The sequence below is a fragment of the Vespa mandarinia genome, chromosome 11 (assembly GCF_050613455.1).
Source record: "Vespa mandarinia isolate Hongniang chromosome 11, ASM5061345v1, whole genome shotgun sequence".
NCBI classification, from domain to species: domain Eukaryota; kingdom Metazoa; phylum Arthropoda; class Insecta; order Hymenoptera; family Vespidae; genus Vespa; species Vespa mandarinia.
Genome location: NC_140820.1, coordinates 4,520,001 through 4,538,760, shown reverse-complemented (window position 1 = coordinate 4,538,760; position 18,760 = coordinate 4,520,001). Strand labels below are relative to the sequence as shown.

The following is an 18,760-nucleotide window of genomic DNA, read 5'->3' as shown; positions in this document are numbered from 1 at the left end:
AATTAATGATTAATAAACCGTATGCTTTTCTTATGTTTATTGTGTTTATCGGAATATAGCGAGAAAGATCGATGAATCCGAATCTCAATAAAAAGCTTTTTCTTTCTTTCTTTTTCTGTCTCTCTCTCTTTCTCTCTCTCTCCTCTCTCTCTCTCTCTCTCTCTCTCTCTCTCTCTCTCTCTCTCTCTCTCTCTCTCTCTCTCCTTCCTTTTCTCACTTTCTCCTTATCTCCTAAGAGAAATCATTAATTGCTCGCTCGTTTATTGACTGGTTTTAATTATTTCTTATTTTGTTATATGTATAAAAAAGAGATAGACGAAGAAAAAGACGAAGAGGGAAACAGGAGTAACTCGTCGTTCGTCTTTGTCTTCTTTTTCTTATTTTTCATCGCCCAAATATAGGCCGCGTAAAAGAATCGTCAAGGCGAAATATCATTAGATTAAGAGAGAAATGAAAATGCAAAAAAAACAAAAAAAAAAACAAAAAAAAAACAAAAAAAAAAGAAAAGAAAAAGAAAAAGAAGAAATGAAAGAGGGAAGAGAAAAAGAAAAAGAAAAAAAAAAAGAAAAAAGAAAAAAGAAAAAAAAATAGGAGAGAAATATAAAAGAAGATGCATAATATAACCGAGGATGCATTTATCTCATTTGAATATATGCTCGCAAAGAAAATATACGCGCGTTTTCATCAGCACATACGTCATGATCATGATCATGATCATCATCATCATCATCATCATCATCATCATCGTCGTCGTCATCGTCATCGTCATCATCATAATCATTATTATCGTATTTGTCAACGTCTTCGTCATCGTCGTACGTGCAATGATCATTGGATATCTTCTTCCTTGATGATTCTTCGAATTAATTATTTTTAATCGTAGCAACTTGTTTACGCTAGCACTCGCGCACTTATTAAGAAGCAAACGCTCAGGCAGCTAGTGATTGGTCAAGTGTGAGCTTCTCCTATTTTTCTCTCGTTTCTTTATAGTTTTTCTTTCTTTTTTTTTCCTCCTCCTCCTTTCTTTTCTTTTCTTTTCTTTTTTTTTTTTTTTTGCTTTTTCTTGGTTTCTTTTTTTTTTCGATCTTCTTACAATAAACAGCACGTTCCAATTTATATTCGACTTTCCTTGCGTATTACAAATATTTAAGTAAACTCGCGTGTCTGTATGTGTGTGTGTGTGTGTGTGTGTGTGTAGTGTGTGTAAAGATGTATGTACTTACGTGTACATTTATGTATGCATTATATATGTATGTACATATAATGCATTTTTTTTTGTATTATTTTCTTAATGAAATTACACGATATGAATCGAGAGAATACATCCTTACGGACGTTTTTATACATATGGTATGTATATGAAATTGTGCCGAATATAAATGCGTCGTCGGAGTCTCCTTACGTGTAGATCTTTTAACTCTTTACGTTTCTTTATTTTTTTTTTTCTTTCTTTCTTTCTTTATAATTTATCATTCCAACTTTTCCTTCTTCTTCTTCTTCTTCATCATCATCATCATCATCATCATCATCATCATCATTATTTACCTTTTCTTCATCTTTTTCTTCTTTTTCTTCATCTTTATACATTTTTCAATTAGGTATATACGTACTTAATTAATCCATTCGTAATTATTCGCTACACCTTTAGAGACACACGACGTCGTCGCGTAAATATGAGAATAATAAAAGACTCGTTTTCTTTTCTAAGTTTTGATCCGTTAAATATATATATATATATATATATATATATATATATATATATATATGCAACTACATATAATCTACTTAATTAACGAAACGATCTAAACATTCCTTCGTGTCGTTTATTTAATTACGATAGACGCGCGATCGTTGGAGGGAAACGAGTCTTAAATGGGCCTAAGGCTCCTGGCGAGTTAGTAGTAATTGGCTATGAACATTGTCTTTCTCTCACTTTCTTGACTCTTCGATCGAACGCTGGCCGATTTTTTCTTTTTTCTTTTTTTTTTTTTCTTTTTTTTTTTGGAATATATTGCAAGTCCGCATGTTTTTTTGGATATAATTATATTACGGGATTCATTAAAATAGCCTAACTAATGCGCACTTTCTACAATCATTCTTTATAGAAATATCTAAGTAAATTCTACGCGCAATTTATGATTCGTCTTCTTGTTCTCTTCGGTTATATTTTATTGGTAGTAATAATCGGCTTTTTCTCTTTCTTTCTCTCTTTCTCTCTCTCTCTCTCTCTCTTTTTTTTTCTTTCTCCCCCTTTCTCCCCCTCTCTCTTTTTCTTTCTCTTTCTCTCCTTCTCTGATAGTTCCATAATAATTCGATGAAATCTTAATTAGGCTTCGTACTTTAATTGTCTTGCCTATGAACTCTACAGCTGCTAAATTTCGCTAATAGTCGAAACTATGATTTCCTTCTATTCTTCTTCTCTGTCTGTCTATCTATCTGTCTGTCCGTCTGTCTGTCTGTCTGTCTGTCTGTCCGTCTGTCCGTCTATCTATCTGTCTGTATTTTTATGTCAGTGTATTCAATAAGTGTGTATAATAAGAGTCTGTTACATGTACAATTTTACCGATTTCTAGAAAGTCAAATTATAAAAGTCGGATTAATATCAAAAGCACAAGGAAACAACACAGTATGTGTGTACATGTATGTCATATTAATAGAGCGCGAACGGTGGTTTCCTTTTTTTGTTTTTTCTCTCTCTCTCTCTCTCTCTCTCTCTCTCTCTTTTTTTTTATCGCTTACTTCCATAATTCATTTTCCAACGTCAGAAACATTGTGGGAGATCTCTTTCTCTTATTATAAAAATGCTAATGACAATATCATTGGATAGCTTATGTCAAAAAAGTGTCTGGCATTGGAAAATCCGTTCCAGTCTCGATCGAAGCTCTTCTCCGTGGAAGTAAAAACGACGTCGAAGGAGCTTACTTCTTTTTCTCTTCTCTCTTGTTTTTTGTTTTTTTTTGTATTTGTTTTGTTTTCTTTTTTTTTACTTTTTCTTTTTCTTTTCTCTTTCTGAAAAAAGTCAGGCAAAGTTTTCTTGGGCCACGAAGAATCATCCCTTTGAATATGTTCGTGCTTTCGTTTCTCTCTCTCTCTCTCTCTCTCTCTCTCTCACTCTTTCTCTTTCTCTCTTTCTCTTTTTATTTTCTTTGTTCTTTCATGTTATTGTCTGCCATCGGAGCATCGACGTCGTCTAATCGATTTCAACGAAGAGATCGAAGTTTCAGCCTTAAGACGAAATAGGCGACGACTCTTAGACCGAGTAAAAAGCCAACAAGGGCTACAACGTCTACCCAATAAACAGTGTTCTCCATCGACATCTCCTCTAGAAATTTTGTCGGGCTCTTGAAATGGCAGTATGCATCGGAACACTTTAGCTTAGCACGATTGTAACCATAAACTGATATCATGGCACCTTCGAAGCCATATCTGACGTAACTCACATAAGAAAGGAACCTTAGATATGATGGTATCGCGTTAAAGTTAACGAAGAAACCGGAGAATAGGACGATCGGAACCGATGATACCGGACCGATAAAAACCCCACTCTGTAAAATAATTAAAAACTCTTTCGTATCTTTGTATATTTGTTTTCGATGTAAGAATAAAAAAAAAAAAAAAAAAAAAAAAGAAAAAAAAATTTTTTTTAAATTAAAAGAAATTAATCTTACCTCGACGCTCATTGCAGCACCTATTAACAAACCGATGGATTGTGATACCAATGATGTTAATACGCATATATTTAGATACATGAGAAACCTTTCAGTCTCCAATGGTTGCGAAGTCATAAAGTAGACTATCATAACATAAGCTATGGAATAGATTATCTGTAAAATAAAAATAAAAATTAAACAAAGAAAAAAGAAAGAAAACAAAAAACAAAAAAAAAAAATAAAGACGTAATAATACGATACAAGTTACATCGACGATCAATATTAATTAATTACTTAATTGTATTATATCTTTGTTATAATACCTGAAAGGGCAAGTCGGCTAGAGTTCTAGCAAAGTAGAAAGCTTTTAATGAGTACCAATAATTTAAATGTTCTCTCACGAACACTGCCATCTCTGTGGGAACTAAAACGATCATAGAAAATATTTTAAGAGATAATAAATACCTAAATGACTTTTATTAATATCCAAATTATTATCTAACCGATAATATATAATATTTAACTTACATGTGAGTATGGTAGGCATCATAGCAGTGAACATAAGAAACATCACCGTGAAAAAGACGCATCCTGCATTACTCATAACTTTCGAGGCCTCGTTACCGATGTCATAATAAATAGCACCGATGAGAAAACCAACGATTATGTGAGAAATCAGCCTTGTTCTCGTTAATGTCTGAAGATTCAAGAGAGAAAAAGAATGAGAGTGAGAGTGATAGTGAGAGAAAGAGAGAAAGAAAGAAAAAGAGAGAGAGAGAGAGAGAGAGAGAGAGAGAGAGAGAGAGAGAGAGAGAGACATTAGTTCTTTTTATTGAAGAAAAAAAAAAATAAAAGAAAAGAAAGACAAAAGATTGAGACGAATCTAACCATGTCTCTTAACTGCGAAAGGAAGGTTCTCTTAAGGAGAATCCAAAACTGCACCCATCCATTGGTCGGGAAGCCAACTTTTTGCTCTATACTTTCGGCACTGTCGAGCAAAGAAGTCGTGCAAGAAATTGGCATATTGATGACCGTACCATCGGCAGCTGGTTTTGCAACACCATTTGGTATCAAGCTACCAGCTTCTGGTTTGGTTTGTTCTTGAGTAGGTGATTGCTTAGCAATATCATTCGAAACCGTTTGACTTGCCGCTATCGCAGCTTGATGATGTTGATAATTGTTGCATTTTCCATTATTCACAGCCATTACCAATTTGTGAACGCACTCACCGTGTTCCCCGCATGCAACTTCCATAACTGTAAAGAAAGAAAAGAAATAAAATAATGAAGAAAAAAAAAACAATCGCTTTCTTCTTACTTGTTGTTTTGCTTTCGTTATCGTTAAACTCGGGATTAGAAACAGGTGTTACATTATCTAATTGTCTGATCTATTTTGTTATCTAACGTGTCTCGTATAAGTGGAATATAAATTGAAAGGAAATATTTTTTACCGTAATCTGCAGGATTGTGATAACTCGGACAATCGAGACCCATCGATGATAAAAATGGTACGAGACCGCCTACATTGCCTTGATATATACATTGCCCTTCGGCTAGTAAATACAAATGATCGAACATCTCGAATAGCCTTGCACTAGGCTGATGTATCGTGCATATGATAGTTCTTCCTAAAATAAAAAACATAGATTTATTTTGGATTTTCTTTCTTTTTTTTTTTTTTTTGAACGTCCGTCTATACATTTCTTAAATGAATGAACATTTCATATCTGATTAAATTTAATATAAATTCAGATATGATAAATTTTCTTTTTTGAATTATTTTTCTCTCATTTTTTTTTTTTTTTACGAACCTCCTCGACTCAAGGATTTGAGTAGATTCAAACATTGGAAACAGGAGGAGCTGTCTAAGCCAGAAGTGGGCTCATCAAAGAACATAACCGGAGGGTTATTGACGAGCTCCAAAGCAATTGACAGTCTCTTTCTTTGTCCGCCACTAAGGTTATGAGTTTGAGTATTGCTGGCGTCGCTTAATCCAAGAGTCTCGATAATTTCTTCGATCTGTAAGAAGTAATTTTTTTTTCTTTCTTTTTTTTTTATTTATAAAAGAAACTCATCAACAGAATCGATTAAGCAAAGTGAATATTATCCAGTGCGATGGTGTATAATGTATTAAAAGATCAATGATCATCGTTAATATTGTAATGAATTTTATCGATTTCCGTATAAGCGTGTCTATGCTTATTTTAATTTTATGACTGTAAAAAAAAAAAAAAAAGAAAAGAAAAAAAAAAATAAAAAAAAAAAAAAATAAAAAAAATTCTCAACGATCTTACCACAACTTTTTTTGCTGTTGCACTAATGTCTTTGCCTAATTTTAAATTCGCAGACACTGTCATGGCCTCGTGAACAGTCAAATGTGGAAGCAATCGATCATCTTGCATAATATAACAGGACATCTTTCGAAATCTTCGAAGATTTCTATCCTTTCCATTTATTAATACCGAGCCGCTCAGATGAGATGTTCTAAAAATATATAATAAAAAGGAATCAATAATGAATGAATGAAAATTATATATATATATATATATATATATAAAATATATATATATATAATTTTTTAATATATATATATAAAAGTTGAGATTAAAAAAGATATTTGTTTCGTTTAAAAACTAAATTATTTATTTATTTTTCATTGAACGATCTTCGTCTAATATAATTATATTATGTGCATATGTGTATTCGTGTGTGTGTATGTGTGCGTGTCAGCTAAGGTACTCGAGAGTAAAGATAAGGCTTATCTGTCAACACTAGAAAGTGGTATTTTTGCCAGACGATGAAGCATGTATATAAAGGGTTATCCTTCGATAAATATGTTTCTCATAATAGTTCGGCCAACCATGTAAGCCGTTTATTACATTACGTTGCGTCCAGACAGAAGGTCATCGTTCTTTACGAGGATCGAAGAAAATCTTGCTAATTTTTTTTTCTTTTTTCTTCTTTTTTTTTTTTTTTTTTTCTTTTAACAAAGATAAAACTATATTGCTTACTTGTAACCAGCCAAAACGTTCATCAGAGTACTCTTTCCGGCACCCGAAGGACCCATTATGGCCGTCAATTCGCCGGATCTGAATTTTCCGTTTACACATTTTAAGATCGTCTTGTAACCTGTAAAAAAAAAAAAGAAAAAAAGAAAAAAGATATATCACCAAGTTTTTAATAAACGATTTTAATGTTTTTTTTTTGTTTTTTTATAATAATCGATTTTTCAATAAACGAATCCTTTTAATAAACGATTTTTGAGTTATTCTTTTTTTTCTTTTTTGTTTTTATTGCTGTTCAACAAAATCAACGATCTAAAAATAATTATCGGATTATTCCAATGTTTTCGATCTTAATTCAAATCGTAAGAATTACTTGAACTTTCTTACTTCCTCTCGTCTTTTTTCTTTTCTTTTCTTTTCTTTTTTTTTTTTCTTTCCTTAATTAATTCAGTTCTTACTTTCAATGCTTGGAATTTTTTCTTCCCTCAAAAAAAAAAAAAAAAAAAAAAAAAGAAAAAGAAAGAAAAAAAAGAAAAAAAAAAAGAAAAAAAAGTAAAAGGATCCTCATGAGGAAATAATTTGCAAATCAAAAGGGTACAACACTTTGTGATTTACGATAAAGAGATTAGATTTATGGTGATCGAACAAACTCAATTGTCCTTCAACTTTCAAAATTGGTCAATCGAAAATAATGAAGTTCGGAAGCGGGAGAACAAGGAAAATTTTTATTGACGTATATTTCAGAATGACATAATATCGTGTATGAGTATACGTAAAAAATGTGTGTACGTAAAAAATATGTGTATGTAAAAAAACAAAAATATTTTTTTGTATATAACATAGTCAAACTTCTGGATGACCTCTTTTATAACGAGTACGGTTGCACTCGGTAGTGTATCTGCGCCGAAACCGGAACCAGCCGGTACGTTACTATCGATTCTTTCGGGCTAGGTCGTTCACACATGTTGGCCCAACGTAAAACCCTATTCGAGTTATTCGCATCGTCAAATGTTCTATCTATTTATTTAATTCGATTTTAAATCTATAGAATCGTCAATTAGTACAAACAAGACCAATAATTTCGAATCAGAGTGATTAATAATGATTTTTATTTTTATTAAAATCTTTTCTTTTCTCGTTTCATTTTTATTCGTTTTATGTATTATGAATGACAATATTAATATACGGTTTAAAGATATAATATGAATTTTTGAAAACTTAAAATTTCTTCGACGATCGATATAACAATAATTAACAATTGTTATTCAATTAACCTAACTCATTTTGCCAAATTTTATTTTAACTTTGATCATGATCATTGATCTCAAATTTCACGTATTTGTATCATACATAATCGATGTAACAAGAATTTTTAAAAAGGATAATTTTGCGAATTTACGATTATCACAATAATAATAATAATAATTATCGATTATATGAACGATAAAAAATATATATTATTATTAACAGCAATATCGTTCATTTATTCTATCAAGACACATTGACTCAATTCAAAGTTATTGTAATTAATGGCCACAATTACTTTGATGAATTTAATAGAGCAATCATGGGGAAGAGAGCTATATAATACTTTATACACATAATTCCGACACGTCTACTTTACAACGAAACAGATATAGAAAAAAAAAAGAAAAAAAAAAGAAAAAAAAAGCAAAAAAAGAAAAAAGAAAAAAAGAAGGAAAAGAAGACAAAAACTAAGAGAGAAAAAAAAGTAAGAAAAAGAAAGGGAGAATGAGTGTGAGATAAATGTCACTATAAAACGCCTACTTTGTAATCACGAATAAACCCCCTCTCCTCTTTTGAAATGATCCTTTTATGATAAAGCACGTTAGATGAATCATCATGTCGTTGAAAAAAAAAAACAAAAAAAAAGAAGAAAAAAGATAAAAAATACTACAAATTAATTAGATTCGATCTTGATTCTTGAACTAATTAATTACTCTTAAGCGTTAAGACGATTGAAAAAAAAAAAAAAAAAAAAAAAAAGAAAAAGAAAAAACGAAAGAAATGAAAAAAGAAGAGTGTCATAAAGTCACCTCGTTTTCTGCCCTCGGAAACGCTGTAGGCGAGATTTTTAAACTCGATGTCGACCGGTGGCCTTTTTGGTAGATGCGTCAGTGAAACAGCCGGCCTTTTGTTTCCTTGCCCAGGACTGGCGCCGCTATGATTTGGAACTTTCCTTGCAAGCACTCCTCCCGTACAAGCTGTGCCTGCGGACCCGTTTGACGTGACACCGTTGCAACTGCACTGAAGATTGTTCTGTGAGCCTCTAGAAAGTGAATGAAGAAAGAGAAAAAAAAAAAAAAAAAAAAGAAAAATAAAGAAAAATAAAGAAAAGAGTCAAATAAATCACATCAGCTAATGCATTTAAGAAAACAATCATAAATATATCATCATCAATCATCATCATCATCATCATCATCATTATCATCATCGTCCAATAGATCATCTAATATACACGCACAATACTCTCGTTCAATTTTCGAACATTAATATTTTTATTATAATTAAATTTATTATTTATCTTATTATTATATTTAATTCAAATTATTTATTATTATACTTAAGTCAATATCATTTTATTAGGTTGGAAACTATGAAACGGACGTTAAATGAAAATAAATAAACAAAACGCCCGTCTCATAGTTTCCAACCTAATATTATTACAATTTAATATTATTTTATCATTATAATTTTCATTTTCGCTTATCCCTAATCATTGAGAATTGAAATAATTTTATAATCTACTATTAGTATTATCGTTAATATATTCCATTCGAATGGACGATAGTATTAGATATTCTAACAAGATCGATAAACGTCACAGCGACGGATTTTGTGACGGGACAAACGATGGAGGAACTTATTTCGATCTTCTATAAAACAATGGCCACTAGACGGATAATATAAATTTATGTTATAGAATGAATTTAATTTAATATCTATTCGATGATATATAACTTTTATTTCCATATTTTCGACTATATGAAAGAATTTGGCCAATGCATATTTCTCATTTCATTCATTTGCATCAACAATTGAAGCGAGAAAATATATATTGTATATAATTTATTTACAATATTTATTCTAACGTTCTTGGGGAGTGGGGTAGGGGGTGGGAGAGCGGAGGTGGTTTATAAATGACGTTTAAATGTTTTCAAAAATTGTATAAATTTAATTAACACCACGGGTCCATTGAAGACTAAATCCGTCAGTGAAAACCGATCGATTGCTTAATTTAAATACGTCAGAAGATTTATTAGAATTTATATCTGCTTATAAATCTCTTTGATTTATGATAAAGTTACGAATAAGAGTTATGATAAATTTTGGAGTATGATTATCTTTTTTTTTTTCTTTTTTTTTTTTCCTTTTTTTAACGAATTGAAGTAAATAAAAACCGTATTAAAAAAAAAAAAGAAAAAAAAAAAGAAAAAAAGGAAAGAAAAAAAACTTCAAAGAGAAAACATATAAAATTACTATGACAAGTAGAAGAAAGAAAAATATTATTACGGATGATGTTCGTGCTTCCGTTTGCACGATCTTTTAAATTTTTTAAGTACACAGACAATGTGAACAATCTTATGCAATAGCATGAATAATCTCTGGGGGAAATGAGTGACATGCAATGAGAAGTAACATTTTTTTTTTTTTTAACTTTATATGCTTATCTTCTTTTTCGTAACCAAGTGAAACTACGATTAAAATTTTAATATCTTCGCTGAATAGTTCTCAAAAAAAGAAAAAAAAAGAAAAAAAAAGAAGTATCCCTTTCAATTAATAAAAAATTCGACGTAACTCAACGAAGAAAAGAGAAGAAAATTAAAGGAAAAAACATCAGTCGTGTCATTAAAGTGAATATATATCTTTCATATGAAATTAAAAATGTTGTATCACGTTGCAATTTGCCATAGCTTATATAAAAATACTTTTCATTAGAGTAGAAACATTAACGATCAATTAAATAAAACGATCTCAATTGCAATTACCGAAGTGAATTATATTATTATGAAAAAACGAGAGGAGTTATAGATAATGAAGCCAGTTCTAATAACATTTGCTTTTTTTCTTTCTTTCTTCATTTTCCTATTTTCTATTTCTTTTATTCTTTTTTTATTTATTTATTTATTTATGTATTTTCTTTTTTCGTTTATTTTTTTTTTTTTTTTTTTTTTTTTTTTTTTTTTTTTTTTTAACTCGTCCGAACACATCTCGTATTGGGGAAAAAAAAAGAAAACAACGTAGAATGAAAAATATTTTATTATCTGCACGACGATTTGATACATATCTGCGATATCTCGTTATATATAAATTAATAAGTTCGAAATATCTATCGATCTATATAACAGATAACTTTTGAGTTGTTATAACGAAGGAAAAGAAGATGAAAATTTGCAATTACAATAGGTTCGGAAAAAAAAAAAAAATACTTCAATACGATATATAAATAACATATAGAATTAATTCTCATCAAATTATTGATCGTTAATGAACGACTACACAAATGAGAAGATATAAATAATATATTGCAAAGGATTTCTTGTCGAGTGCATTGATCATAAATTACGATAGATTAACAATAACATCGTAGTCTTTGATGAGTCGAAATAAAATTTCTTTGGCAAAGGTTAACTGAAAGAGATCAATCATTGATATCTCGGGATTGGTATCGTGCGAGAAGAAAAAAAAAGAAAAAAAAAAAATAAGAAACATTAAACTTTAATCGTCATCTCTAAGAATTTGACTTTTTATTCATAACAATTTCAATTTAACAATAAATATCGATAAAACGAAATACGAATACCTAATAGTCTCTTCCCTATTCATGTTAATTGATTTATAATTAATTGATTAAAAAAAAAAAAAAAAAAAAAAAAAAAAACGAAAGAAAGAAAAGAAAAGCTAAATAGTCGTTTCTAAAAATCAAAGGATTTTTCATCAGGATCACACACACACACACACACATACACAGAGTGTTCTTGTGTAATGCCAAACAAGATAAAAAAAAATAATTTAGTATTCTTGGCAAACACAGAAGAGTTTCAACAAGGAGTATTATAAGTATTAGTTTCGTATAGTGTGTCCATCAACGGGAAGGGAAATCGATCGAAACCATGGAGACCTTGAAATCCCTTTCGGACGTTTTCGAGGGAAAGGTTCGCGTGTCGGAAGGAGATCTTGGCTTGTCCTTCATTCATAGATTCTCTCAGAGGATTGGATAAAGCGGATATTTGAAAACGATTCCACCCATCCAACCAACCCAATCACCCCCTCTAACCGCACCTTCTCCTACCACGTCCCTCTCCCAACCACCATTTCCGCTCTTCTATCGTTTGTGAACTTACTGCTTCGACATATGAGATGGAAAAGAACAGAGAAAAACGTCGATAGGACTATAGTGAAAGGAATATATAAGTAAAATAAAAGAATATAGTGAAAAGATATAAAAGAGTATATTGTACTCGAAGAAGATAGAAAAATTTCAACGATAGAAAATGAAATTTTTCTTAAGACTTAGTCTCGATCGAAATATATTAAACGTTTGACCGACAACATTCCTTTCAGAATGATTTTTTCTCTATTTTCTTTTTTATTTTCTTTCACGATTTCTTTTCTATTCATCAAAGAAACGTACTACTTTAATCGTGAACATAAAATGTAATCATAAGAAACTTATAAAAGGCAACTTTTGCATGATCTCTATGAAGCCTACCTGTACTTCGTTTACAATACGAATTCGACTAAACGTAAGGCAGGAAGATAAATTTAGAGAGAAAGAGAGAGAGAGAGAGAGGGAGAGAGAGAAGATACGTTTTTTCTCGAACAGCAAATGGAATTTAGGTCAAACGACATTCGATGAAGTAGATATAGAACGCAAAGCAAAAATCAAAAGGTATCCATCCAAACGCATATACATACATACATACACACACCCATATATTTTTCTATATGTCCAAGAAAAAAAAAAAAAAAAAAATCACGAATATTAACGTGAATCGATAATATATTTTGTCATAGCTTTAAATATCCTATTATTTTTCATTAATATCAAATTGATTTTGTCGATGTGAAAGAAATTGTAAATTTTTTTCTCTTCTCCGTAACCTTTTTCTTTTCCCCTTTTTTCCCCCATTTATAAACTGACTAAATAATATTAATAATGAATCTCTTGAAAATTTTCGAAGTGTGAAGAATGACGTAAGGCAAATATGCTAAATCACTCTAAAGGAGAAATGCATCAATGAAGTTATCAAACATGATGCATAGGTTGCATTACGATTCGAGTTCACCGGCACCTCACCCACGCGTATTTACTTTGAAAAGCATACTGAAGGTATTATATACGTATTGATATATAAGTACGATACATGATATCGCTTACAAATTTTTATTTCTCGTACAATTGGGAAAAAAAAAAAGATTGATGTGGGAGAGATGAAAGAAAGAGGCTTGGGGAAAAAAGAAAAAATAAAAAATCAACTTACCCCAGGACCGCATTATTGAGGTTTTCCAAATGTAAAGATGGCGGTGGTGATCTGATTGTCACTTGATGACTTCCACCGGCAATAAATTGTACCTGCTCGTCGCCATTATATCTCGAGCCACCTCCCCCACTCAAACTGAGATTCTTCAAATCTGCCATAATCCGATGCTTCTAAAATTAGAAAGAAAATTAATAATTAAAATCTATTTTATTCGATTTCACGCAAAGTTATCATATAAAGAATTCTTTTTCTTTCTTTCTTTCTTTCTTAAAAAGTTTATCATTGAATATTTGAAGATGATATCTTCGTCAAGGACAAAGTGAATAATTATTGAAAACATGTCACTCGATTTTTTTTTTTTTCTGATATTAGCTATCGAATTACTCTCTATCGTACGATAAATTCAATTAGAAAACATTCTTATCGATTTATTAGGTCAAAGTCTCTATTCTCTTCAATTCTTCATTAAATGATCTTGACATTTAACCATTTGAAATTTTAAATATAAAACTAGAACGTCATTGGAAAATATATATTTTTAATATTTTCGACGATTAACAATAATAATGTTTAATCCAATAATGAAATTCGTGAGAGTTCTCATTTTCATGAAAATAGAAACGATTTAATTGCGAGCGGAAGATTAGAAATAGAATTCAGTAAATATCGTATTATCGATTCACTATTGTTAGATACAAGCAGTTAACAGATTATCCTAAGAATTTATAACGATCCCTATGGCTTTATTGTAGTTTAATTAATTGTTAATTGGATATTACATGGATAAATATGCGAAGTGAATGATTAATTATATTTTTCAAATAATCCATTCATTTATATCTGACATTTTCGAGTAAACGCGATCTCAGATAATTTTTCATTCATATAACTATGACTATATTCTTAAATGAGTTTTCACGATTTGAAATAAGAAAGCCAAGAAAATTGAAATCGTTTGGCACAACACTGAGTTCCAATATTCTGTTTATTATATATATATATATATATATATATATATATATATATATATATACACGTGGCAGGTGCGAGTAAAAGAAAGAAAATTTAATTTCACTCAATTCGCATTCATTCTCAAAGTTTTGCTAGAAAACGGTGACGAAGATAATCGTTGGACTAGTGCCAGAGAACCTTGCACACCTTTTTTTTTTTTTATCTTTCAAAGAGTAGAATCCTTTTTAGTATTGTTTTCGTTATGATCGTTCTGCTTTCTCGATGTATCCATATACCATAAAACAAAACAACAGTTTGCATTTCTCACAAATGTTCTCGCTAAATTATCGAAAATGAAATTACGATAAAAAAAAAAAAGAAACGAAAAAAGATTTGGAAAAAACAAGATAGATGTACATGCGCAATATCGACGATATTAATATGTATTTTATTTATATAAAATTTAAATAAATTGAAATAACACGCATCTTCCTTTCTCTCTCTCTCTCCCTCTCTCCTTTCCCCCTCCGCCCTCCCTCTCTCTCTCTCCCTCTCTCCTCTCCCCCTCCGCTCTCCCTCTCTTTCTCTCACTCTCTTTCTCTCTCTGAAAGGTTTTTTTCAATGAATTAAAAAAACTTTCACATCGTCGATCATAACTCATTTACGTGTAACAATAAAAAAAGTAATGTTTGAAATCAATCGATTGATCGATGAATCTTTCCTTGAAGACGAGTACACATCGAGTATTGTACGTTTCAATAAAACACACGTGATACGAATGACATGTCAATGCTACATGTAATAAAGAACGTACGTTTGTTTTTACGACAGGATGAAGTTTATCAATGGTTCAAGGTAAGATCTTAAATATGTAATAATGAAAAAAATCAAAAATATTACAATATATATATATATATATATATATATATATATATAATATATACATGTATGTATATATAAATTAGCTTTAAATATCATTTGTTATATTCCTGTTATATTCCGGAATTTAGATATGATCATATTAAAAAATTATCCTTTTTATCCATTTAATTTACTTTTACAAACATATTATACTCAATGCAAATTGTACCGTCAAATGAATGTAACGTTAATGTTACGACAAGGCAAATTACTATAGCGGTTTATGAAAATTGACTTGCTCCAGAAATGCTTATCGTAGTGATGATACAACACATTTTATGAGTATAGTTATTATGCCCGTGTTTCTTCGCAACTCGAATAATATTAAAAAAAGAAAAAAAAAATTATATAATAATAAATAATGATAATAATAAAAATAACAACAGTAATAGTAATAAGTCTGAAAAGAAAGATTGGCAATTTGGAATCGATAATTTTCTTTCATTTTTACGTTCACATATACGTTCACGTATACACATATACATTTGCACGCTCGTGAGTCATTCGATCATCTAACATAAGTAAGTGACCTCGATCGCGAAGAACAAATACTCGGGCTTTTATTATTGGCATAGCAAGAAATTACTACAAGCCTGACCGCTATGAACTCTTCTCTATTAGTTATAATCAACGTGTATTGACAAAATGGAACAGAAAAAAAGAAAAAAAGAAAAAAAAAAAAAAAAAGAAAAGGAAAAAATATTCTATTTACTACAATACTTCTCGTTTTGTTGCAGAAGAATATTTTTTGTCTCATTCAACGTTATTCCTTTCTTTTTTTCCCCATTTTCTTCTTGTTTTTTTTTTGCCGTATTTTCATAAAATAAACTATCAAAATATTCCAATGACGTATGATTTTATAAAAATAAAATTCTCTATATTATTACATAATAATATATATATATATATATATATATATATAATATATTTTATACGATTTACGATTAACTATTTTGATTAAGGTTTTACTTTTGAAATTTCTCAATTAATTATATATATTCAATTAAAGAGATACATAATTGACGATCGTGTATATGAAGTCAAGATATAACAATTAATATATATATATATATATATATGTGTGTGTGTGTGTGTGTGTGTGTGTGTGTGTGTGTGTGTGTTTGTTTGTGTGTGTGTGTTTGTGTGTGTAAAATTTTGATATATCGAACGATTCACAGTCGCAGTTAATAGAAAAGCGCAAATTCTTCTCTTTTATACTAAACGTCATGAATACATACATTTCAATTCGTAGCTATTTTCTAATAAAGAGAAAGAGAAAGAGAGAGAGAGAGAAAGAGAGAGAGATAGAGAGAGAGAGAGAGAGAGAGAGAGAGAGAGAGAGAGAGAGAGAGAGAGAGAGAGAGAGAGAGAATGAAGGGGAAAGAGAACGGAAGAAGTGAGACGCCAAATGCTCGTTTGATCAATTCAGATTGGATTCGTTAACAGTAATAGAGAGATAACGGGTGATACGCGTGCAAAACACGATCCTATTTATGATTTTATATGCTCGACGATCGATCGTCTTCTTTGCTAAAGAAATAAAACGAGAATCCGTTCATTCGAAGAATACATGTGAAAGAAAAGAAAGGAAACGAGAAAGTGAGAAAGAGAGAGAGAGAGAGAGAGATATTAAAGTGCGCAAGTGCAACAGTAATTCGCGCGTGTGCAATGTGCATTCGAACTAGCAAACAGTATGATCACTGAATTTAATTAGAAATATATCTTAGAAAGACAAATCTAATTTTCTACGTTTTAAATTAGATATATATATATATATATATATATATATATATCTTAACTTTCATTTTATCTGTTATGAGATAATTACATTTATTAAATATCAATCATTGATTAAAAAAAAATAATACAAAGTCATAATATTGTTTAAGAAATAATTTATCGATTTTACGAATGATGATATCAAAAAATAAAATTTATCACTCTTGTTCGTTGATCTTTTTTCTTTTTTTTTTTTTTTTTTTTTTTTTTTTCGTTTTTTTTCCCCTATTTTTGTCTTTTCATAAAGTATTTATCATTATAAAAAATTGATCACGCGTTATTAAAAGAGACAAGAATGAAACGAATGGAACTAATGAAGTTTTATATTCCATCAAAGGATTCTAACGAGTTTGATTAATAGAAATAGTTCGATTTCTATTTCGCAAGTATCAATTTTTAATATTTGAAAAAGGAAAAGAGAGAAGAAGGATGAAGATTTTTGTCGAAAAACTTTGAGAAATGTTGAGGTACGGTCCAAAGAAAAGAAAATTAGAAACAAGGACAACCATTATCAACGAAAAGCGTGCTTGCTTGTGAACCTCGACACGCCACGACCTAAATAGAGACCACCAGTAGGTGCTTTCGATGCGTCTTGTGGGATTATTTTTACAACCAAAGAAAAAAAAACAAAAAAAAAAAGAAAAAGAAAAAAAAAAAGAAGAAGAAGAAGAAAAAGAAACAAAAGAGAAGAAAAAAAGAAAAGAATCATACGTAAGAAACACACTCGTACAGTATTACGATCGGAATTACACATCAGTAAATAAATATTTACATTGGACTTTTTTTTTTTATTATTTCTTCTGTAAAATTCAACGAAAATATTTCGACATTCAAAATCACTTCATAACATTATCATTGAAATTATTCTTCTTAATCGTCGTTAGATCGATATCAATCCCTTTTGTATTTCGTTAAATCCGTTCGAACTTATATTATCGATAATACGATAATTTATTAAATAATTTTTAATCCAACGACGATTAGATATTTTTTGTTTATTTATCCTCGAGACAGATAAGTCAAAGCGTACAATGTACACGTGCAAGAGACGTTCGTACGTTTACTCGCATAAAAAAAAAAAAAAAAAGAAAAAAAAAAAAAAAAAAAAAAAAAAGAAATATATACATTTCGATCTGATAAATGTACCGATCATTATATTCGTCGAATATTACAAATAACATTAATCAAGGAAGATGATACTTATAAAGAACGTATTGTCCGAGGTCATGAGAATGATAAAGAACAAAGAAGGATTAAAAAAGAATATTTTCTCTCACCTTAAAACGACGAGCTGATGCTGATGGGTTTGGTGTTTCTCCCTTATATCCGAATTCATAACCCACTGAAGAAAATTCGAAGAAGCATCCTCGGGTTGTTCCTTTTTATTTGGATAATCCCCTATCGACGCAGTAGAAATCCTCCCATTATTTATTTATTTTATTTTCTTCTTTCTCACGGAACAAACAAACAAACGAGAGAAAAAAAAAGAACGAACAAACAAACAAACAAAAAAAAAAAAAAAAAGAAAAAAGAAGGGAACAGAAAAGGAAAAAAAAAAAATAAAAAGAGAGAGAAGAAAAAAAGAAGAAACGGACAAAGCAGCGATTCTCTCGAAGGTACACTTAAATTCGAACTATCACTATAGCGATCGTGGATGCCTTCTTAACAAAAGATCCTTTTGTTTCTCCGTTACCGATAACGCACCCCACGATTCATGACACTCTTTTTTCGCCCACTTTTCTAATCCTCTTCTTCTGCTTTTTTTTTTTTCTTTTTTTCCTTTTTCAATCTCTCATTTCTTTCTTTTTTTTTTTTCTTTTTTTTTTTAAGCACCCAGGTAAAAAATAAAAGCCCCACCACCGGGCTTGCGTGGGCTTATTGGTTCAAGTACACAGGAAGCACACTTAATATTTTGACGCAAGATTGTTTATGACGGTAGAGTTTAATAA

At 30.2% G+C, this 18,760-nt stretch overlaps 1 protein-coding gene across 4 annotated transcripts in view; it reads right to left on the bottom strand.

The window, feature by feature from the left end:
* Window positions 1-1,426: 1,426 nt before the first annotated feature.
* Atet (ABC transporter expressed in trachea) overlaps window positions 1,427-18,760 on the bottom strand; it is a 17,602-nt gene continuing 268 nt past the window's right edge. Inside the window, exons 1-13 of one of the 4 annotated variants that reach the window (XM_085660375.1) lie at window positions 18,645-18,760; window positions 18,089-18,209; window positions 13,161-13,330; window positions 8,712-8,944; window positions 6,661-6,778; window positions 5,944-6,133; window positions 5,461-5,668; window positions 5,101-5,277; window positions 4,539-4,906; window positions 4,179-4,347; window positions 3,974-4,074; window positions 3,669-3,824; window positions 1,427-3,545 (exon numbers count right to left, since the gene is read on the bottom strand). The exon at window positions 18,645-18,760 is cut by the window's right edge and continues 95 nt beyond it. In XM_085660375.1, coding sequence (XP_085516501.1) covers window positions 3,201-3,545; window positions 3,669-3,824; window positions 3,974-4,074; window positions 4,179-4,347; window positions 4,539-4,906; window positions 5,101-5,277; window positions 5,461-5,668; window positions 5,944-6,133; window positions 6,661-6,778; window positions 8,712-8,944; window positions 13,161-13,318 — 2,223 coding nt within the window. In that variant the 5' untranslated portion in view covers window positions 13,319-13,330; window positions 18,089-18,209; window positions 18,645-18,760 and the 3' untranslated portion in view covers window positions 1,427-3,200. Of the gene's footprint in view, window positions 3,825-3,973; window positions 4,075-4,178; window positions 4,348-4,538; window positions 4,907-5,100; window positions 5,278-5,460; window positions 5,669-5,943; window positions 6,134-6,660; window positions 6,779-8,711; window positions 8,945-13,160; window positions 13,331-18,088; window positions 18,210-18,644 lie in introns of those variants that run through there. The other 3 variants (XM_085660374.1, XM_085660376.1, XM_085660378.1) reach the window with 3 other exon arrangements.